Source organism: Daphnia pulicaria, chromosome 1 (genome assembly GCF_021234035.1).
Source record: "Daphnia pulicaria isolate SC F1-1A chromosome 1, SC_F0-13Bv2, whole genome shotgun sequence".
Classification (NCBI taxonomy): domain Eukaryota; kingdom Metazoa; phylum Arthropoda; class Branchiopoda; order Diplostraca; family Daphniidae; genus Daphnia; species Daphnia pulicaria.
The window spans coordinates 39,925,103-39,948,167 of NC_060913.1; the positions used below are offsets into that span (position 1 = coordinate 39,925,103).

At 37.5% G+C, this 23,065-nt stretch overlaps 4 protein-coding genes and 2 long non-coding RNA genes across 6 annotated transcripts; 2 read left to right on the plus strand and 4 right to left on the minus strand.

Moving 5' to 3' along the window:
- Nucleotides 1-4,646: 4,646 nt before the first annotated feature.
- Nucleotides 4,647-5,482, minus strand: LOC124320439. The gene is made up of 3 exons (XM_046783325.1): nucleotides 5,042-5,482; nucleotides 4,828-4,977; nucleotides 4,647-4,750 (listed from the first exon to the last, which is right to left on the minus strand). Exons 1-3 carry the CDS (start codon nucleotides 5,337-5,339, stop codon nucleotides 4,677-4,679), a joined length of 522 nt encoding a protein of 173 aa, XP_046639281.1. The 5' UTR covers nucleotides 5,340-5,482; the 3' UTR covers nucleotides 4,647-4,676.
- A 322-nt stretch (nucleotides 5,483-5,804) lies between these two features.
- On the plus strand, nucleotides 5,805-6,627 carry LOC124320452 (leucine-rich repeat-containing protein 59-like). The gene is made up of 4 exons (XM_046783337.1): nucleotides 5,805-5,998; nucleotides 6,083-6,142; nucleotides 6,207-6,329; nucleotides 6,409-6,627. The coding sequence occupies exons 1-4, from the start codon at nucleotides 5,894-5,896 to the stop codon at nucleotides 6,544-6,546; spliced, it is 426 nt and encodes a 141-aa protein (XP_046639293.1). The 5' UTR covers nucleotides 5,805-5,893; the 3' UTR covers nucleotides 6,547-6,627.
- A 58-nt stretch (nucleotides 6,628-6,685) lies between these two features.
- Nucleotides 6,686-7,654, minus strand: LOC124320515. Its single transcript, XR_006913956.1, has 4 exons — nucleotides 7,597-7,654; nucleotides 7,302-7,523; nucleotides 7,096-7,230; nucleotides 6,686-7,031 (listed from the first exon to the last, which is right to left on the minus strand). It is a non-coding gene; the product is annotated as an uncharacterized LOC124320515 (long non-coding RNA).
- Nucleotides 7,655-14,664: 7,010 nt separating this feature from the next.
- Nucleotides 14,665-15,503, plus strand: LOC124320518. The gene is made up of 3 exons (XR_006913960.1): nucleotides 14,665-14,737; nucleotides 14,847-15,044; nucleotides 15,121-15,503. It is a non-coding gene; the product is annotated as an uncharacterized LOC124320518 (long non-coding RNA).
- A 65-nt stretch (nucleotides 15,504-15,568) lies between these two features.
- LOC124320388 lies at nucleotides 15,569-17,543 on the minus strand. Its single transcript, XM_046783265.1, has 6 exons — nucleotides 17,080-17,543; nucleotides 16,629-17,019; nucleotides 16,319-16,559; nucleotides 16,065-16,257; nucleotides 15,769-15,954; nucleotides 15,569-15,710 (listed from the first exon to the last, which is right to left on the minus strand). Exons 1-6 carry the CDS (start codon nucleotides 17,168-17,170, stop codon nucleotides 15,688-15,690), a joined length of 1,125 nt encoding a protein of 374 aa, XP_046639221.1. The 5' UTR covers nucleotides 17,171-17,543; the 3' UTR covers nucleotides 15,569-15,687.
- An 836-nt stretch (nucleotides 17,544-18,379) lies between these two features.
- On the minus strand, nucleotides 18,380-21,432 carry LOC124320389 (cyclic AMP-dependent transcription factor ATF-4-like). The gene is made up of 6 exons (XM_046783266.1): nucleotides 21,274-21,432; nucleotides 20,745-20,954; nucleotides 20,578-20,679; nucleotides 19,581-19,774; nucleotides 19,329-19,515; nucleotides 18,380-19,260 (listed from the first exon to the last, which is right to left on the minus strand). Exons 2-6 carry the CDS (start codon nucleotides 20,878-20,880, stop codon nucleotides 18,779-18,781), a joined length of 1,101 nt encoding a protein of 366 aa, XP_046639222.1. The 5' UTR covers nucleotides 20,881-20,954; nucleotides 21,274-21,432; the 3' UTR covers nucleotides 18,380-18,778.
- Nucleotides 21,433-23,065: the final 1,633 nt, after the last annotated feature.

Consider the following 23,065-nt stretch of genomic DNA (forward strand, 5'->3'; position numbering starts at 1 on the left):
AGTTTGTCTCGGTTTGTCTCTGGGCATGATGCACTTCTCGGTGACGTGGCATTACTTTCATGTGAATTTTTTATTTATCTAAATTGTATGCAAATGGTGTTTTAAGTGTATGGCAGTGGCTGTATTTTGTACTAGTTCTGTGTGTGATGGAGGATACGTTATTATGTGTGTGTATACGGCGTGCAAGGATCGAGTTTGGCTGTCATCCACACCGTCATGTACACCTACATTAATTTTCCTCTAGGCTACGGTAAGTCATGATTTATTATTAGATATAAGGCCTGAAATAGAAAAAAAGAATTTCAATTTTAACCGTCTCACCAATGTCATGACCCATATAGCAACCTTTCCTTTATCAGATATTTAATTATTACAATTGTCAATGATAATTAAATAATCCACGCACAGTCTGCCATTAAGTGACGTTAGTGACTATAAACCCCACAGTGTATTCAGGTATTGATCAGACAGTTGCGGTACAAAAGTACAATCAATTTTGTTTCCATTTTTGTTTTCAATGGAGCAAAGGTTTTACACTCGTTGATTCTATGTGAAGGGGGCAATGAGATGAGCGATGCTGACAAATTGATATGATGAATATATATTTATGTAAACATAATCGGGGTTATGAATTGCTGAGAACTCATTGGATGATTTGGTTGGATAGGAGGTGAGAAGTTATGGCAAACGAACCTGATCCCATTACTAGAGCTCCGGCTATAGCAACAAGGGGAAATCCAGGTGAAACGGAACTGCCGACGATTTCACCCACATATCCTCCAGTGACGGTAGTTCCAAGTAGTACAAAAGAGACGATAATTTTCTTGGCGCAGTAAGTTCCCGTTATTTCCAAGGTCGACAAACTCTTCATGATCCAAAAAAAGTCCCACAAAAAATAGATCAAACTTGCTAATACTTCGTATCGTCCTCCGCAATGTTTTGTTACGTCATCATTAAAAACGATGAAAAGTTCTACGCTGAAATTAATAGCGGGATGCATAGGCGGTGGGAGAAGACTGAATTTCTCTTGGATTTGGTTGAAATTCGTCAATATTTTAAGTAGGAGTTCTTTGTCCACTCTCATGAAATTACTGAATAACAGACAAAAAAAGATGTTGCAAAATCTTCGAGACCTCTTTTTTTTTATCTGTTCAACTAATTCGTCGATCAGTGTAAGTAACTCTTCATTATTAGCTGAATTAAGTTTGCTTATAAACTTCGGTCCTTTTGGGTTTTCCACCAGAAACAGCAAAACGTGGGCCAAGACAATGTCGTCGTTTTTTAAGTGTGTTACAATTTTGATCCCAATATCCTCCGGAATCCTTGTGGCATTTGCAAAATTTTCCATATTTTTTAAACCAATGAAACTAGCTTTAACAAGTCACTATGAGAAGAAGGTTCTGGTAAACTAAGCATTTTCTAGGCTACTTGCAACTTTTTATATACCTCCCATCCCAATGATAAGAAATTTCAAAATCTTAATCTTATGATAAAATTCAAATACCGTACGCAACTGCTAGCAAGTTTGTTATTGCGCAAATTTCAATTGATATCACCCGTCGCTGTCCCAAAAGCCTATAGGTACAATAGTATTCAGTCAAACTAATTTAATATAAATTAGTTTGTTAACTAATTTAATTTATATAAGCTGACTTCTGCAGACCTATACATAAACTGGGGTTACCATGCAACCATTCTTGAGATAATATAAATAAATTCCATTTTATTTAGAAATTTACCAGAAAGGACCGTCGGAAATTCTTTTATTGTGTGTGTGTGTTAAAAGGAATGAAAAGGCACATAGATAAAATACGATAAAATATAGAAATCATTCATAGTTAATTTATTGTAACAATCGAAACCACGTAAAAAAAGTAATTCCACAAATTAAGAAAAGCTGTTGTTATAGAAAATGGGCAGTTGGTTGGTTTTTCTTAGGTCGTAAAAGGGTTCCAAGTTTCCATCTTCTTCAGTTGAATTCATCTTTTTGGGAAGTAAGAAATCACATTATAACTTGCGTCTTCTTTTACCAAGTGGCTGTGATGTATGTTGACAATTTTCCACCAAGAATTCCGCCAAAAACAGTTCCCATTCCTGGTAAAACGGCAGTACCAAATAATGCGCCAATAGCAGTCGAAATAAAGATTGCTATTTCTTCGATCAGTGATTTTGCATTGGTCAATCCAAATCCTTTTCTTTTGATTGAATCTCTTTTTTGCACGCCGTCAGATGCACAAAGATTTTTTACGGTGGTGTTCTGGACGGACAGTGGTGTTCCCAACTGTGGAATGTTGGGTTTGTTTTGAATGTGCACGCTTTTTTTTTCTAGTATATTTACAAGCTCGTTGAAAGCTCCGTCAACTTTATAAACACATGTCAAAATTTGAAGGTAACTTGCGTTTGTTTCTTCTTCCAGAAATGCGATGATCCTTTCGGAATCTTTCTTTGGTTTGTACTTCCTGATTTTCTCTTTAACATCTACTAGACTGGCCATTTTCAACGAACCTTCTAAACGACTTTTCTTATTCTAAAAGACTATTCAGCTTGTTCCGTTTAGCTCGACATAAAATGCAGGCATAAAATGTTTTATCATGTTGATTATCGTTTGATAAAAGAACCAACTGATAACTTTTGAAAAATAACGAAACAGCTGAGAAATATCGCATACCAATTTCAAATGTTGCGACTAAATGCTTTTTCACTGTTCCGTAGTGACATACCATGTGTGTAAAATAGGGAAAATAGAAACAAGGTCCTAGTATAAGAACTATACCGTCTGACTGTCTTATTTGTATTGTGTAATTATTTCATGATTTACTTGAACTATAACGCAAAGCGCAAGCATACATTCGTCAAAGTAGAATTGCATGACGTGAATACAGTACACAGATACGATAACATACGTGTGTACAGATAAAGAACGTACAATCGATATTTATGCTTTCACTTTTTTAATGGTGTTGATAGACTCTTTAAGTTTCATCCAATCAGGATTTGGCGGAATAGTGGGTGGGGTCTGGTGAGCTAAGCATACGAATTTGATGTTGATCTCGTCGCTGGATGCATCACACGGCAAATCCAAATTTCGAAACACTTTTTCTAGCGATTCATCTTTAGGCAAGTTGAAGATCCATTGGGTTAATCTGTCAAACAGCGCTCCACACACGAAAGTTGACGCCATTCCTCCTCCGACTCCTCCGGCTAACGTGCCAATTCCGGGCGTAATTGTACTTCCGAAAAGTTCTCCTCCAAAGCCTCCGGCGACTCCAGGTGCCAGTTCTGTAAAACTGTCGACGATATTCTTGGCGCAACGAACTCCTGATATTTCACCGTTTCCATGACGTGTCCAGTTTCGGAAAATATCGCACCCGAAATAGAAAAAGCTTGCAGTGACTTCGTATCGGTCTCCAGACAGTTTTTGAGACATGCTAAGCAGCTCTTTGGTATTTAAAAAGTTAGTAAGAGGCGAAGTAATGTTAAATAGAGGAAACATTTTTTGAAGAGACTCTGGGGTTAAAACGTCTAGTCTTAACAGAATACTGATGACCAGACAAATAGCTAACATTTCAAATCGTTTTCTCTTTTCCGGAGTCATTTGAAAATCAAGTCGCTGGCCGCGGACGAAATTAGTTCCATCCGATGGCAGACTGTGATTCAGCCACATTTCGTCCATTACCCTTTTGTAGTTCGGGTTTTCATTTGACTTATCAATATCTTCTCCCAATTTCTCCAACAATTCTTGAAATGCTTCGTTATTACTTACATAAGCTGATTTAAGTAATTGAATGTACCTTGGCACTCCATCTATGGTCTTGTATAATAGAAACCCCAAGACTTTTGACAACTGAGAATGGTTGTTTCCTAAAATTCTCCTGATTTCAGCGAACATATTTTCCGGATTTCTTTGATTTTCAATATTTGCCATGTTAAACTCGTTTTCTGATCTCACCAGCATATGTCCTTACCGACAACGTTTCAGAAAAACACTGAAAATCCTTTTCGTTTTCCCTGCAAGTTGTCTACCGTAAATAAAGTTGTTTCAATACAGTTTGTAGAACCCGTTTGTTGTCTTGTATCTGGTTTTGCGAACCCGTTTAGATACGCCTATAAAGCGCAATTAAACTGTCTTGAATGAAGTTCTAAAACGGATCCAAATGCGTTGGATCAACCCCTAAATAAAACTGGGTACAAATAGGTTTGAAAACGGCAAACGTGTACGGAATTTTTTAGCGCTTAATGTTAGTATTTCCAACGATATATTATCGTATGTCAAACTGCCAATAAACTAATATTCAAATTTTTACCAGCGCGCGCTAATTTACCAATAAAAAAAGCATGAAATTTATTGGTCCATTGTATTTATTGTTGAAAAAGACAAGTTCAATAAAATGTTACAGCTTTAAACACAACAAGTGAAGTATAATAGGTGAAGTAATAGGTCCTAATAGTAATACTATTGTCAATTAACTAAGAAAGAAATGAAACAAAACCGAACAAAACGGAGCAATTAACGTGCAAATAAAAATGGTGGTAACGATTACATAGGAGTTTATGGCAATTATGGAATAGCGGAGCATGATTAACCTGAAACGAGAATGGAAGTGACTTTAGATTTTTTTAAATAGCATGTAAGTAAGTGTAACGACAGCAAGAAATATTTCTAAATAAGAGTGGGCCTATTCCAAGGATATAAGGATTGAATGTGTAGCAGCATCACAACCATGATAACATCGATAAAGTCCTCGCACGTCTGTCAACCGGGACAAAGACATCAATTAATGGGGGCACACAAAGGCCAGACAATTGTCTTCTGCACGAGGACTTTACTTGAGATCCAGACGAGGACTTCCAGTGAAAAATAAGGTGACCAATTGGGAATCAATTGAAGGATCCCGATGGTTTTCGCAAGTTTGACGAAAACGTACGTGTGCTGCTCAAAAGCGCTGACGTGGAAAGCGAAATGCCAATCGATTTTGCCTTGGAAAAAGTTTTGTCGTTAGTCGTTTGTGGTCTGGCAGATTGCAAAGTGTGTCTATAATACCTTGTGCATCGATAGGAGCGTAGAGGAGAAGGAGAACGTTCGCCAATTGTGCGGTGCCAATTTGATTGGAAATGAAACCAATCCAGATGGCACGATCGTAATCAGTCACCGATCGATCCAGAAAAAGGAAACGTAAATTTCTGGCTTCATCATCTCTCTGGAAATGTTTCTCTTTCTTTTGTATCTTTGCTGCCTGGTGCAGAAGCATATGATGACGTGCTCGGTCGAAACCGACCACACAACAGTCAACCAGCTGCTGGTGGATCGATGAAAAGGTTCGATCAATGCTGACAACCATCAGAGTCCCTGTCGAGATGCAGCTCCTGGGGGCTAAAAAAAGAAAGGAAGAAAGATGAACGGAAATTGTCCATTTACTTTAGATTCGCTAAGAAATTTTCTTTTTTCCGTCATCCGGATGAGAGACGAGACATATGCATACGCGTCAATATCATTGGCCTTTCAATATGTAGACATCAGATTATTATATCTAGATAGTTGTAATTTCCTACCTTTCATCCTATTCATTGGATTGTTGTTGGATTCACGTTACGCAATCGTGATGCGCATATTGGATCAATGGATTCGATATTTTTGTTGGTTTTAATTTATCTGAATTTTATATTTAGCAACGCCCAATTAAAAATGTGCGGTTGACTGATATGGTGGTGGTGTGATTTAAAGAAAATGAGAAGTTGGACGAAGTTTCGTCCATTTACCGTTAGGTGTCCCCAGGGTCGCTAGCCGGCGTATAATTTGACGTGTTCGTTTCTCCTTTTACCTTAGTGCTACGATTATTATCAAGAAGCTGCAATCTGCCAAATTGTTACCGATTGAATTGCATTGAAACTCGCCATGCAGCATAACAAGAAAAAATCGGTATCGGTGAAAGACAAGCTCGAAGGCAACGAAATCGATTTGAGTCTCTTGGAACTGACTGAAGCTCCAGTTAAAGAATTGGTCTGTCAAAAATTTTAAATCTAGTTTCTCTTTGAATAAGTTTATAATTCACGTTTTGTTTTGTTGCTTCGTCGTGCAATTTAGGCTGCTGTTACAAGGGGTACTGTGCTGGACTTATCCAACAACAAGCTTGTTACCCTGAGCGTAATAAATGTGGAAATAAGTGAAGCCTGTGCCACTTGTTAACCCTTTTCTTGTTTCATCACAGATAGCATTCCCTACCCTCACCCATTTGATCAAACTTGATTTGAGCAAGAATCAATTGAAAGAACTACCAGTAAATTTTGGCGATTTGAAACATTTGAGGCACTTGGATCTGTACAGCAATGAGGTAATGCCTGCCTGCGCATAATTTTGCCCAGTTAGAGTTTCACATAGTGCAAGCATCATGATTCTAATCTCTTGTACAGTTGCAAAGACTTCCTGTCAGCTTTCACCAGTTGAAAGAGCTGAAGTGGCTTGATTTGAAGAACAACCCACTCGTCTCAACTTTGGCTGAAGCAGCTGGAGATTGTCTTGACCAGAAAGGCTGCCAAGAAGCAAGTTAATCGACGATTAACAACGTACAGTAAACTATATACGTAGGCTATAGTAATAAAATGATTGCCGCATTATAATAAACTACCTTAACACATTTCATCATATTTGTGAAATGTCCTTGGCTATTTCCGTTATTCACATTACATCGATTTGGTTATATATAAGAGTGTGTGTGTATTTTGATGAGTATCATTTTTCCACAAAAATGTATAGAGGCTTAACGAAAAACATACGGTCACCTACTAATTGTTTTTAACGTGTTAAAGTGGGAGTGGAGTATATGGAAACACATTTGTTGGAGGTTACCAAATGAGGCGAAACACGTACACATGCACACAACAATATTAGATGAGATCGGAAAATGACAATTCATAAAACACTTTTAAAAAAGGATTCGTCGGACATTCGCTTAGTACGGCCAATCTTGATCTTTATCAATCTTTATCAGTCACTGTGACGAATTTGCGGCAAGAAAAAGTCGATATTTTTCCACCTATGATTGGAGATAAGTTTTATATAGAAAGTTTTATAAATATTCTAATCATAATTCAAATTACCTTTAGAGATAAAATGTGGCGACTGATGTTATGATTCCTGCAAGCTTTGGCAATCGTATCTCCCTTTATTACGTCTTTCAGAGCTAGTTCGGATCTTTCTTGTTTTGCAAAGTAATCTTTTGAAAGTTCATTTTTCTGTTGAAAAAATAGGATATATGAAATAAAAAAAAATGGTAGCAAACTTGTTAACTAACAATGTTTCTTACTTGCTTTGGAGATTTTTCATTCTCTAAGTCTAAGAGATTATTTACTTCCATTTCTGCATTCAATTTATTTGAAATCTGCACTTTCTTTAGTATTTTTCTATTCACATTTTTTTCCAAAGCTGCTTTCGTGAGCGATGTACCCCACTCAACATGAAGCACAGCTTTTTTGTAGTTCTCTTGCTTTAATTGTTTGTCTTTTGCAAAACTTTCCAAACATTTTATCTGTAAAATTTATTTAAAAAAAAAGATTTCATTATAAATTCTGATTCAATAAACAAATGATATTACTAAAAACCTTGCTGCGTAAAGTTGAACTTGGAATTCCCAAATCTATTGACAATTTGATCAAGGGACTACCATTCTTTAATTCTTCATATGCGTCTTCTATTACTTCTCTTTCTGTTTTTTTGTGTTGATTCATGAAACTCTTGAAAATATCTCGGGATACCAGATTTCGGCTTTTAAGCTAATACATAAATGAATTTCAATTTAATCGAACTTGCAACATCGGTCGTTCTTCTACTCTATACAACGATAGTTATTAACTATTATTGCAACAATACTTAGGGTATTGTTCCTAATTCGGGACACTTTTTGGCTATTGCCGTTTCGCATGCTTTAGTATAGGCCGAACACCTTCCTAAGTCGGGACACCGATAAAAAGTATGGGACAAAGAAACCAAATGCGGGACAGTCGCCAGCGCCATCTACCGTTGGTTGTGTAGCAACAACCACTTTTTGACAGTAATGAAAACAGAAATCAAAACACACGATTGGTCTTACGGATAGCATGTTGACCTATCAATCTCACGTACAACAGGTTAGGGTTCGACTCCCTTCACATCTAAAAGTGTCTTTATATGAATAAACGTTAATCAACATATTTGACTGTCAGCATCCCTCTTATTCCGAATTGCACAACTATTGTCAACGGTATTACACAAGAGATCATTTTCGACAGTGTTTCATGGCACGTTGGATTGAGTGACGGATAACGAAACCGTTACCGTTTTTTGTTCATGTTTCAAATCCCAGGAAAGGCATTTTTTAAAATATTTCGAATATCGCCTCAGGGCTGTCCCGAATTTATAGCACAGTAAGGATACCCGTAAAATTAATTCTGCGTGTTCTATCCTACGATTTGCATCATACATTGAAGAGATCGCCCTATTTTTGTATGTTCCCATGACTCAGTGGATAAGTGGCTGCCTGAGAATTGGATTATCTTTCTTGGTCGTTGGTTCGAATCTCGGGTAAGGCATTTTTTAAAATATTTCGAATATCGCCTCAGGGCTGTCCCGAATTTATAGCACAGTAAGGATACCCGTAAAATAAATTTGACGGTCATTTCCCTTTGGTTTTCATCACCTGTTGAAGAGTTCATCACATATTGTCGTATTCCGATGGCACAGTGGGTTCAGTCGTTGGCTTGGAACCACGTTATACTTTTGATTATTGGTTCAAATCCCAGGAAAGGTATTTTTAAAATTATTTCGAAAAACGCCTTAGGGCTGTCCCGAATTTATAGCACAGTAAGGATACCCGTAAAATAAATTTGACGGTCATTTCCCTTTGGTTTTCATCATCTGTTGAAGAGTTCATCACATATTGTCGTATTCCGATGGCACAGTGGGTTCAGTCGTTGGATGGGAACCACGTTATGCTTTTAATTATTGGTTCAAATCCCAGGAAAGGTATTTTTAAAATTATTTCGAAAAACGCCTTAGGGCTGTCCCGAATTTATAGCACAGTAAGGATACCCGTAAAATTAATTCGACGGCCACTTCTCATTGGTTTTTATCTAACATAAAAGAGTTCGAACCGACGAAAGTCGGTTGTATTGACACAGTGGTTTAGTGCCTGTCTCTTACGAAATTTTTGGTTTGGTTCTGTGTTCGAATCTTACTTTGGTTATTTTTAAAAAATATTTCAATCTGAAGTCTATCGAAATTATCTTCTGAATTTGAACACGGGGCTGAAAACGACATTCAATGAAAATGTCATCTATGTCAGCAATTAACCCGTTGAGCCATGAGAACAACGAAAGTCTTCTACATCGGGGAGATTATGTTGCCTGTCGAATTATTTTTACATACGGGTACACTACTGGCTATGGCTATGGCTTTTAGCTAACCCCTGTGTTATAAATTCGGGACACCCCTTGGGCGATATCCGAAATAATTCAAAAAATGCTGGTAACAGGATTCGAACCCATAATCGATTACTAAAGCTTGCGTTAGAACCAGCCACTAAACCATTGTGCCAATACAACTTATCGATATTGTTCGAACTCTTCTATGTAAGATAAAAACCAATGAGAAGTGGCCGTCGAATTAATTTTACGGGTATCCTTACTGTGCTATAAATTCGGGACAGCCCTAAGGCGTTTTTCGAAATAATTTTAAAAATACCTTTCCTGGGATTTGAACCAATAATTAAAAGCATAACGTGGTTCCCAGCCAACGACTGAACCCACTGTGCCATCGGCATACGTCAATATGTGATGAACTCTTCGACAGATGATGAAAACCAAAGGGAAATGGCCGTCAAATTTATTTTACGGGTATCCTTACTGTGCTATAAATTCGGGACAGCCCTGAGGCGATATTCGAAATATCTCAAAAAATGCCTTACCCGAGATTCGAACCAACGACCAAGAAAGATAATCCAATTCCCAGGCAGCCACTTTATCCACTGAGCCATGGGAACATACAAGAATAGGGCGATTTCTTCAATGTATGATGCAAATCGTAGGATAGAACACGCAGAATTAATTTTACGGGTATCCTTACTGTGCTATAAATTCGGGACAGCCCTGAGGCGATTTCCGAAATAATATCAAAAATGCCTTGGATTTGAACCCACGACTGAGAGTTTATAAATGCGATTCTTAGTAGAGTCACTCAACCCACTGTGCCACAAGAATTTTTTGGGAAGTGTCTTAACAAAATTATATAGAATTAACAATTAGGGGCAAGACTCTTATACAAAATCATAAAAGACGTAATGAAAAAAACTTTCATCATCAATATTCGACCTCACAATAAGTGTCGTCCAGGACGGAACTTAGAAGTTAGATAGTAAAACCCTGATTTTGACAGTTCAACTAGTGCCATCTTGCGTACATTATACTGTCCCGATTTTGTGTACTTGGGTGTCCCGATTTTGTGTTATGGGATTTATCGCCAGCAAGCTTCAAGTTCGATTTGATGGAAATTTCTTTATTTTTCTTGCATTTCTATGCATTGAATCTAAAGATTCTGTCGAGCTCTTTATTTTAAGACTAAATTCAGCTCAAAATAACCCCTAAATATCTTAATATTGCAAGATTGCAAACGTCCCAAATCTAGCTTTTTTCTAAGTCCTTTTTCCCAATATATTTTTTGTCATATCTTTAAAATTTGTACAGCTACATTGACATAGTTGTATATAAACGTAGATCCGTTCATTTTCTTTAATTTCAGCAACTTTTCTTATCGAAACTCGGGTTAGTTTTTGTTTTAAACTGAAAAATGTTATTTCGTCCCAAATAAGAAATTTTCGGGCCTGTCCCGAATTAGGTACTTTACCCTACTAGTTTCCATAGCGTACAGTAACCAATTTTATATTTATCTGCTACAACCGATGGTTTACTTCCATTCTCAATTTCCAAAAAAACTTTTTCGAGAACTTTCGAAGACAGAGACTTCGGTTCACAAAATTTGACAAGTGGTTCCGTTCGAGTACTATTACTTTCATCACCAGTCGAAGACTCAATCGATGGTAAAAGACTATGGCTGTGATCCTTGAAAGATTGCGACATCTTGGTAATCTGATTCTCGACTCTGAGGCCAGCGCAGAACTGAAGGTATGTAGTTTTCCCTAGCAAAATTCATCGATGAGTTTCAGATTTTAAAAGTCTTATTCATATATTAGTATACCATTGTATTCTTCTGGTTGTGAATCTTCAGAATAGTTTGTCGTAAACTCTGCACTTCCTGCATTTTCAGAAACCATTTCTGACTGCATAGGCCCTCCTAGCAAAATTCATCGATGAGTTTCAGATTTTAAAAGTCTTATTCATATATTAGCATACCATTGTAATCTTCTGGTTGTGAATCTTCAGAATAGTTTGTCGTAAACTCTGCACTTCCAGCATTTTCAGAAACCATTTCTGACTGCATAGGCCCTCCTAGCAAAATTCATCGATGAGTTTCAGATTTTAAAAGTCTTATTCATATATTAGCATACCATTGTAATCTTCTGGTTGTGAATCTTCAGAATAGTTTGTCGTAAACTCTGCACTTCCAGCATTTTTAAAAGTCTTATTCATATATTAGTATACCATTGTAATCTTCTGGTTGTGAATCTTCACAATAATCTGTCGTAAACTCATCTTCACTTGCTTCATTATCGAAAACCATTAATGATTTCAAGAGCCATCCTAGCAAAATTCATTGATTAGTTTCAGATTTTAAAAGTCTTATTCATATATTAGTATACCATTGTATTCTTCTGGTTGTGAATCTTCAGAATAATTTGTCGTATACTCTGCACTTCCAGCATTTTCAGAAACCATTTCTGACTGCATAGGCCCTCCTAGTAAAAGTCATCGATGAGTTTCAGATTTTAAAAGTCTTATTCATATATTAGTATACCATTGTAATCTTCTGGTTGTGAATCTTCAGAATAGTTTGTCGTAAACTCTGCACTTGCTTCATTATCAAAAAACATTAATGATTTCAAGAGCAATCCTAGCAAAATTCATTGATGAGTTTCAGATTTTAAAAGTCTTATTCATATATTAGTATACCATTGTATTCTTCTGGTTGTGAATCTTCACAATAATCTGTCGTATACTCTGCACTTCCAGCATTTTCAGAAACCATTTCTGACTGCATAGGCCCTCCTAGTAAAAGTAATCGATGAGTTTCAGATTTTAAAAGTCTTATTCATATATTAGCATACCATTGTAATCTTCTGGTTGTGAATCTTCACAATAATTTGTCGTATACTCAGCACTTCCAGCATTTTCAGAAAACATTTCTGACTGCATAGGCCATCCTAGCAAAATTCATCGATGAGTTTCAGATTTTAAAAGTCTTATTCATATATTAGCATACCATTGTATTCTTCTGGTTGTGAATCTTCAGAATAGTTTGTCGTAAACTCTGCACTTCCAGCATTTTGATTTGGAAATGTTGGTTCTCTATTTTCAATATTACCAGCACTGAGTTTTCTTTGAATGTCGGTGAATATGTTTTGTTTTATTCTTTCCGAGATTTCTGTTACTAAAGTTCTATCATAATCCTCCATTTTTTCCATATGTTCAAACACATCTTTTTTGGTTGGTAGGAAATGTAATCCAGCATCTCTGTATGATTCCTCGAGAATAGCTTTAACAATTCCATATGCTGAATTTCCCTTTCCGTTGTTATAAATACTTTGAAGCGTCATTTAGATTACGCATTAAGATCTTTCCTATTTTTTAGCCAAGTACGAAAGTGCATGAAATTAAATATTATCAAATTCTCGAGAAATTCAGAAAACGCATGAATTGAGAACTTGGTCTCTACACTCCGCGGTGGTACAACCGACTGACCGATTCCATAAATATCTACCCCCCACAAAGGCGCGAAAACTAATAGTATAATAGCATAACAATAGAATATGTAGTTTCGCGCCTTCTTGGTGGGGTAGATAGTTATGGACTCGGGTGTACTTACCGCCGCCTGACGGGACAACCAACGCGGCGGTAAGATACTTACTTACGGTGGTAAGATAATGTGTGTAATGTAATATGTAAAATGTAATATGTAAAATGTAATATGTAAATGTAAATGTAATATGTGTAATGATAATTTTATGCATATTTTCCGGAATTATGCTATAGTTTCTTAACTTTGAGCTGTCAGAGATTTTCCGATCAATGCAGTTGACCCAACATTTGATGAAGATCTTGATTACACTAGATTCTGTTTTAGGTCGGAAACTATACTCACTGAACTTAAAATCTATGACAAACATGAATTAAAATGTGAATAAATGGTGAAATTACTTTATCTGCCGCCCAATGTCATGTTGAATTTGTACTCTATCAACCGCTAGATGTCCTATTTTTCCTTTAAAAAATGTCTGCTACCAAGCCAATCATCACGGTTTAGTGTTATTAATTGTTATCGAGTTACTTTGGATTTTGGTGGACAAATACAATTACATTTTCCCATGTAAGTTTACCTACTATATTAAAAACCATCATAGTTAATATTGAGACTCAAATTTTACTCGAAATTTTAGATAACTATATACCAATACTGTCCAGATCTTGATGTTATTAAGCATGCATGGTATGCTTCATGAAAACCAGAACAAAATTGTCTACCTTAATGCTGAATCCTGAATGTTCCTTTTAGTCACTTATTCTACTGAAAAAATGCATCTCTGTTGCTCAACAACTATGGAATCGCATGTATAGTACAGGTTAGAGTGATAACATTTCGATTTACCAACACAGTGTAATCAAATTTGACTCTCATTATTGTAATTCGTTGTACAGATTTATTTATACGCTGTGGATGATGAATGCTTCTGTCCTGCATATTTGGGTATAACTTCTCAGCAGATGGAGGCTGTTTGTTAGGTAAAGTAAAAGTGTAAATTTAAGTTTTGTTTTGGGGGGTTCTTGCTAATGCTTTCCAATTATATGCAGTTCTGTTTCTGTGTTTTTAGAGAAGATTTTGACGACTCTACCTGACCCTACAATGTGTGTTTATCATGATTGTTCTTCAAGGCTGCCCTGCACTAACAAAAGTAAGATATTTTATAATCAACGAGATTTTTTAAAATTAATTTTACTCTTATTGTTGTCATGTATTGTACAGGTTCATTGATGCATGTGAGCCTTCCTGCAGCTGATGGTAAGTAAAGTATGAAAAGTGTGATTGAGTTGTGTTTGTGTATTGCTAATGCTTTGCACTTAAATGCAATTTTGTTATTCTATGTTCTGTGTTTTCAGAGTATAAATCGACCCAACAAGAGTGTCTGATTCGAAAAACTGCGATGACATGGGCCCTACCTACAACACGTTCAACGCCAATCATATATTTTTGTTTCTTGGTAATACGTTTTGTTAGTTAACACGTTGGCTGCCACGCCTAAGTTCTCCCCTATGTTAGCTCCGTAGCACGGGAACACGCTGTCAGGTCTCATTGTTTACATGCCGTGGGGTCGGGCAGTCGTACCAGCCCTAGATTTCGCCAAAAGGCCCAGTTAGGCAATGCTCCGTAGGGACTTCCCCCATGTCAATGCGGCGCAATACGAATGAGCCAGAAGAGGCTTCGTCAAATTGGTGTGAGGGTAGTTTTGACTTTGACGACGTAGTTTCGACTTATCTTCCTACCTCGGGCTGTTTTTGTTGCCCTCATTTCGATTGATTTGCTGGCACTTTATCGTCCCAAGTAAGTCTTATTTCACGTTACACTGCACTACTGAATGCACATATTTGCAAATTCTTCATGTAAAAAAGAAATCATCTTACTCAACTTGTAATGTTTTGTGTGTTTTCAGTGAAATGAGATCTGCCAGCAGCAGTCAGCAGCAAGGAGGAGGTTCAATATGTCAAGAAACAATAAAGAAGACGACGAAGATGAACTGGAAGCTTTGCGTTTGGCTGCCGTCGAAAGTTTTAGGGCTAAGGGAATTCCTCCACCTGTTGTGTTGAAAGGCCATCATTTGTCCCTCATACACAATGTTTGCAGTAATGCAGTAAGTCTGACTTCTCAAGCCCCTTTTTCGTGCACCTAGTACATTTATCTCAAATACTAATTTTCATTCTGCATAGGTCTTTCAGTGTCATTTTGACAATTAAAATTTGATAGCCAGCATTCCAGTAGAGAACAATTCTGCGAGTTCCTCACCTGACCTCACCTCACCTCAAGAATCCATCACCCTCCATTACTTGATTTGAAACCTCCACCCATGATGAGTAATTCATCGAGACCAAATCTGATGTGATCACCTAACTCTGCTGGTTGTGGATTAAACTTTGCTGTGGATGGAGCGGATTTGAGCCATTTTGGATTCCTGGCTGTGGATGTACCAGGCATAAAGGTATGACAAATTCATTTCTTAGCTTTTATTATGTATATTACATAGCGATTAAGTTATTTACAAACTGAGACAAATGTGAAATGTAATATTACAAAAGTGAACTTTTAATAACGAATCAAATCGATCGCGTTTGTGAGAATTAGAGAACAAAGGACATGTGGTTTGGAAACTTCTCCAGTAGAAACTTCCTTTGGTGTGCTAGTTGTCTGTAAAATTGTTACAATAGAACACAACTTCTACTACTAATATGAAATAGGCAAACAGCCAACTGAGCCAAGGAAATGGAACTTTCAATAATCTAGTCATGCACTACACCAGAACCTAATAATGCATAAATTTAGCGAACAAAACTAATTTTTTTTTAAATATTTTAACTTACAATCGTTATTAATGTGGTTATCCAATACAACTTCAGTTGTAAAACATCCACAAAAAGGACATTCAAAGTTCAAGTCCAACACATTCTCTTCGACCCTCGATAATGGATGTAAGTGACGTAGTGATTCTGGAACAAAATTTCTGTGATGTTTTTCTGTGATATAAGGTTCAACTCTCGCTTTATAGCCTAAAATTCACATTTTACAATTTACGAACTTGAAAGAACTTGTTGAATTGAAAGTTAATCTCAGAATAAGGTTAAGGTTAATCTCATCTAAGAACTTGAAATCAACTTACTTTTCGCAAGAATCAGTAAGAATTTGTGTAGCGCAGTGTTATCATCATATGGATTAATTCTTCTAGAAATTGCTGCAGAAAGTTGAGCGCCGTCAAAGTTGTAATTGAGTTTTGGATCTTTCAGATTAATTCGTAGAAAAATAAATTTTTTCAAATTAATGCCAATCATCTTGAGAAAATTTAATAGAAATTCCTTTAATAAAAGTAAAAAAAAAATTAATGAAGTAAAATTTTTACAAAAAAAAGAGACTTACCAAATCCACAGGTTTACATGGTAATTGATCTTCGTGATTAAATATCAAAAAGAAAAATCCAGTTTTGTCTACTTCCACTGCTCTAATTAATTGAAACAACATGGAAACATAAGGCATGTTCGGTGTCATTCCTTTAACATGATGAGCTGGTGATGTAGCATCCTTGAATCCGACCATTTGAGAGCAACCAGATTGAAATAATCCCCAATGTTTTAGGTTTAATGTATTCTTGAAAATCTTCCTTTTTTTAAAAGAGGAAAATAAAAAAAAATTATTATTAAATATTTACATTTGATCATTCATAACATACTCAATTTCGGGTAAAGCTTTTTCATGTAGTGCGGGACCCAAAGCATTATCTATTACTTCCCAAGGTGAGCTTTTTCTTACGATGTAGAATAAATTTCCTGTTTCTAGGTTGGGTTTTATTGGGAGTACATTAAAAGGTGAATCCAGTTTGAAAAGCCAACTAGGAAACATGTCTTCTTCTAAACGTTGGTTATAGCATGGATGACATAGGAATAATAATCCTTTTTCATAAACCCGAGGTACTACATTTCCGCAAATAGAACATGTTGAAACAACAGTATCATTGTACCATTCAAAAATATCTTTTGCTGTGAGTATAGTTGGTTGCCTCTTTGCCTGAATTGTTTTTGCTTTGACTTTACTCATATCAATTCCCAAATTAACTGCCTTTTCTTAAAAAAAAAAAAAAAAATAACTACATTTTTAAAGATATTAATTTAGTAAATCCAAACCTTGTAATAAATTTGAAAAGTGAACCGAAATTATTTCTTTGATATATTGTACACTAATAAGAGTAATCGGCAAAAAATTAATTGATTCCATTTTTTTCCAGTGTTTGTGCGACCGTTGTAACAATAGGAGATCTTAGTAGATGAAGACGACACTTAAGAAAACTATCCGTTCACGAATGAAATTCAATCGAACCCCAGACAAAATGTTCGATGCAAAATTTGATAGCGAATAATCAAAATATTCATGTCAAGACATTTATCACTTCACAATCGTTTTAGCTAGCTGTTCACGAACAGTATTAAACGTTCAACACGAATTGTGTTGAGCAGCACTAACGCCACAACCTTAACAGCTACAGTTATCGAAGCGACTAAAATCCATCTGATTTCTGTCTGTCGAAGAACGGCCCGCGACTCGGCCATGTTGGCCGAAAATGGTTGATCAAAAAAATGAGCAGTTGCTGTGCCGATTAGTGCTCCGCCGATTTTCACAGGCAATAAAGCTGTGCCGATTAGTGCTCCGCCAATTTCCCCACCGAGTCTCGTGACTGTTTCTGTGGAGAACCATGATTGGCTAACATTTTCAGATTTTCTGCTGCAGTCGGGAACCACGAAATTGATGCCGTCAGCGTTTCTTGATCGGTCATAGCCAAACTCTTTCTCCGCTTCTGGATTGTTAATTTTTTCTACTAATCTGTCGACAAGTCCTTGGAATACTTCGTCTATGTCAACAACGGATTCCAAAATTTGAAGACAATTTGCGTTTTCTTCTTTGTTTAGAAATGTACTAACTTTCTCCAATGTCTCGGGTGAATTTCCCAGTTTGAGTTTTTCTTCGATTTTCTGAAGCGATAAATGATCTTGATCGACCATTTTCTGACGAAACTATCTAGCGGGAAAGCGTCTGATGAACTGGTTCCCATTTCATTGGCTGCATCACGCTTCGACAACGGGATTGGGCAATGTTCACTGATAAACATATATGTGAGACGCTATTGCGCAGTGCGCATAACCGCATCCTACTACATAGATTGGTTAACTACGTAGAAATTATAAAATATTGGGAAAAACAACTGGCTCTTATGCCCTATTTGCATTCGGTGCATCGACTAACAAGTTAAATTTCTTAAGACTTGATTTCAAATTCAGTTCTGACTTTTTCTCTTTGTACAAAATTGGATAAACTCGAACCCTTGTGTAACGATCGACTCAGCACAGACTGCACAGCACTCTAACGTCATACTTCTCCAATCTAGTTATATCGTAATGTTGCACAATATTACAGTCAAAGACATTTAAACTGAAGTTAGTTATGTATTTCAGATTGTAACTGAAATTAAAGACGAAGGGAGAAACGAAACCGACACCATTTTACTGTATATAAAATTAATGACATTAATCTGAATATGAATGAAGCTCACAGCAAAACAAAGAGCCCACGTAAATTGTCAACAAAGTCAAGGAAGAAGTATCCGACCGAATGAGTTGGCCATCATAGTTGAACAAAGTTTCCAAGATTCACGGGCTAATTGCGTCGCTAAGAGCTGAAATACGGATGATGGAATGGGCATGGCAGCAAATCTGAATATTTAATCGGCTACATTTGAGAATTAAAGAACGGAAGACTACATTTGTTTCTAATTGAACAGGTTTAAGAAGCGAATGCGTACAAGGGAGAGAGAAAAAGAGTATCCAAAGTTCAGCGCCTTTTGCGGTTGTTAAAAATCTCGCGCATCAATTTCTTTAGATAACGAACTTCATTGGCCATTTCGTCGTGTTGCATTTGTAGCTGGTGATTGCGTTGTTCAAGAGCGGCCTCTTCATCCAGCAAAATATCCAACTCAACTTTCTTCTTGATCCGGTATCGAGTAGCTGCTGTTTTGTTCTGTTCCTTCTTGCGGAGACGGCGGTCATCTGATCTAAAACTTTTCTTGCGTGGTTTGCGAGGCGTAGTAGCAATCGGTTGGCTTGAGTTTGATTTGCGACCCGACGTTCTAGGTGTAGGTATCCATTCGGGATCTTTGCTTTCGGAACTGCAGATTCGAATGGTCGAGCCAATCGAAGCAGGTGGAATCGGCACGATTGGACTGGCAGAAACAGCGCAAAGCTCTTTTTTAGGCTTGTTAATCAGCGCCATAAACTCAACCAATTCTTCGTTGACCTGTTCTTCAGCAACATGACCTAAAATTTCCAAAAATATAATTGTAAAAATGTGCTCGTATAAATTTCTAATTGAATTGTAATGTTACCATTAATAAGCGACTCGAGTAGAGCTGACGTTATGTCTTCTTCTTCTTGGATAACTTGGGGTTGATCGGATGTCGATTCTACCGCCGCAATTTCATGCAACAATGATTCCAGCGACTCGAGCAGTTCTTCATTCTCGGCTGGAATGGCAAGAACTGGCACCTCATCCTTGAGTGAAAACAAATCACTCTAAACAGGAAATGGATTGAAATAAATAATTGCTCCCAACATTTCAGAACTTGATTCGATATTACCTGCGATGGATACAATTCCTGTGGGCTAGCCGGATGGATGGGTGTAGGGGCTTGTGGGGTCAGAGGACTCGACGGACCAGGGGAAAGAGGGAAGTAATCAGTTTCATCACCTAGTGGAATCGCTGGCGACTCTACCAGGGACTGTCCAAAAACTTCCAAGTCCATTGGTTCCTCTAGCCATCCGCAACACGGATCTATTAAATTAAAATAAAAGAACGATTTAATAATAGGTTATCGAGATTTTACTAGCGATCACCCAACCTGTCAGAAGAAGATAACGCATTCTCCCCATCAAAACAAAATGAGTGTATTCGAACTCGATAGTTAACACTGGGATATAATTTAGCCTAATTTGAAACTGAGTACAACTTTAACATCACTTTCTACGAACGAGCTTTTGCGAAGCGATAATCAGTTCTTTTCCCCACAAGACATGATAGGCGACGAGAGACATTTCTGTTGTCTTTCGGAATTATTTCAGAGTTCTAAAAATAGGATTTTACTCTTTTAAAGTATTCACGCTTTACCAAACCCACGATGCAAAAGACCCAGACCCTTGAGTTCAATCACAAGTTTAAGAAGACGCGAGATGTCTTATGAATTGCTGATAGTGACTGGCAACCCCAACAAGAATGTGCTTCTCTTAGTGATATTGACTAGCCATCAAGTTGCTCTAAATAGACAAGCAATGGGTGGAGTTTTAACAGAGTACTAAGCCCTTAGAGGGTATATCACGTGACGAGCACGAGAACGACATGTAAAAACAAACCCAGAGCAGAGACATTTGTCGGCTAGACAAACGGATACAGAAAATAGAAAGTCAACTTTGACCCAGTATTTAGCACATGGATGTTGATTATTGATTAGGGAAGGAACCATTCCTTAACCAATTAAATTTCCAATACTATGTTTGCCCAACTTTGTCAAAACAGCAACAAGTTGCTGTTTAAAATGTACAAGTTTATAACTTATAAGGCCATTGGTTGGAATCACTTACCATAATTTTGTGCTTGGGAGCTCTCCAACTCCTTGAGCATCTCTGCAGCCAATTTACTTCGGTTCTCAGTGGCATTCTCAGCTATTCCAAAATTACCATCACCTATTTGTTGAGATGATTATTAGAGGATATCAATCATATCATGCAATGGAATCATTATAATTTACCTCGTTCATTCAAAACAAATGTAGAATTGAAACTATCATTCTCAAAAGCTGGTGACCAAAAGGCCCCCAGACTGCTGTCCATTTCCCCAAACTCCATATTCATTTTGGGATGAAGGAACTCCATTGATTTTTTCATATTTTTCAAAGGGTGTTATAATAAAAGATTTTATTGTCGTCAGGGCGACTGAAGGGGAAAGTGGGCTAAAAAACCTGAAAAGAAAAAACCAAGTTAATAAACATTTTCAATCCGTTATAATGTACATTGTGTGCTGTCAATAGTCCATCATTTGACATATCGAACAGTTCTGTGAACTTTAGTTTCTATTGAGGCCATTGGCAGAATTGCAGCCCACGCCATCACAGCCTTTCACATTTCCGTGACGTCAATGGCCTACCACCACCCTCACGAAGGTGATTATGATTGCACAACTTGGAAAATGGCGTATGGCAGGCAGGTCTTGTGCGTTGGATTAGCGACTGTTTCTGATAAACTACGGTATTTATTGATGTAAACAAAAACAGAACTTACTCCATTTTTAATATAGTTGTGCAGGCACACGGGGGTGTGCGTTTTAACGCAAAAAGCGCTAGTATCCCATCATGATTCACCAATTGGTACGCAGAAATAATTTGTTTAGCACTGTATTCTTTGACTTCATGGAGGAAACTGAACGAAGAAACAGACGGAAGTAGAGATGTGCAACGCAAACTGTCGAATTCGAACGCCACCTGGAAGTCGGAATTAGTCTTTTGGTTTAAATCGTGACAAAACAGCAGCAATGTTAACGAATGAAATCAACTTTCGGCACTTAAACTCGAAACGTATACTTTCATCTCGAAATAGATGAAATATTTCTGATATTTGATGTAATTGAAAGTTCATTGAGGTTAGTGGTCTTCCCACCAATAGCGCTGTATGTAGTGTTAAACCAGCCTCCTGTCTACTTAGTCTGTAGCGTGATTGCATCAGCCCGATTATCAACGCTACCTAGCGGTCGTAAAATCAAGTTAACATTGCCCGTATGGAAATGAGAGATACCCGCACGACTATGTAGATTATTTTCTCACACAAACGAAAAGCCGAAAAGCCAGAGTACTCTGCATCAATATATCAATTTGATTCTCCTTTCCTGCACGCTGCCAAACCGCCAGCAGACTTGTACTACACACACACACACATACGTTGGCCTTCAATGCCAATCGATGTTATTTTCTTCTTTTCCCCCCACCTACGTGATATCTTTTCTTGGAATTGTACCGTTCACATAGCTCAGTCTTTAATGCATTCCTCATTGACGGTCAAAAAATGCCTTTAGGGTTGACTTCATATTATTTTTTTTTGCTCGTTCGTTCGTTCGTTCGCTGGCTGCTGCTGATGTCTCTCACCATCTATCTCCGGCTGTTATAAAAAAGACAACTTTTTTATATATTTTCGTGGCCTTTTCCCGAACGCCTGTTCTTTTTTTTTTTTTCTTTTTTACCCGCTGAAGGTTAAAAGGGAGAGAATTAAAAATAAACACACTCCCGAAACGAACTAGGAGACTGAACTCGAGTCTGAACCGCTCTGTGTGTCGTGTGTGTGTGTGGGTAACTTTGGGATGAAGATGGCGCCTATCCCATGTTTTTTTTTGTGTGTGTGTTCTTTTTTCGGCGTGACGAACGGCTTTTTCCCTCTCCCAGCCTCCAGCACTCTTTCAAACTTGCACCAAAAAAAGACATCCGCCCCAGAGTCATCCATCTTGAAGGAGAAGACGAGGGAGTATGGAGAAAAAATAAATAAAAATATAAAAACTATTCCGTAATGACTCTTGTGTGTGTCCTCATTGGAGAGAGCGAATTCCCGGGGCCAGTAGCCCAGTATACACATGATCTTTCTATAAGTATTAATGCAACGAAAATGTGTATAATAAAGAAATGGCGGTGTCGTTCTACTGCGGTTTTCGTATACACGCCGCAGCAAATGAAGAAATCTATCGGCAAAAATCGACCGCAGCCGGCGTGAAAGGGAAATTTTATTCGGCCAACATAAAAAAAATTCACGTCAATTGATGCCACCAGTACTGTGCAACAGCCAACGACACAACATGGAAACAGGTTTTTATATTCATTTTTTTGGTTTAGAAAATCGTCGTTATCAGCTGGACGTTGATGGACATCTAAAGTGACACACCTATGGCGCTAGCGAGAGGTGTGTCACTATGTTGTTTCTCTTTGGGATTTTACTCGGAAATGGATCACAATCGGGGCGGCGGTAGAGCCGATCAAGGCCATAAGCCAAGACGTCGGAGCAGACACACACACACGTTGGTGTGTGTGTTGCG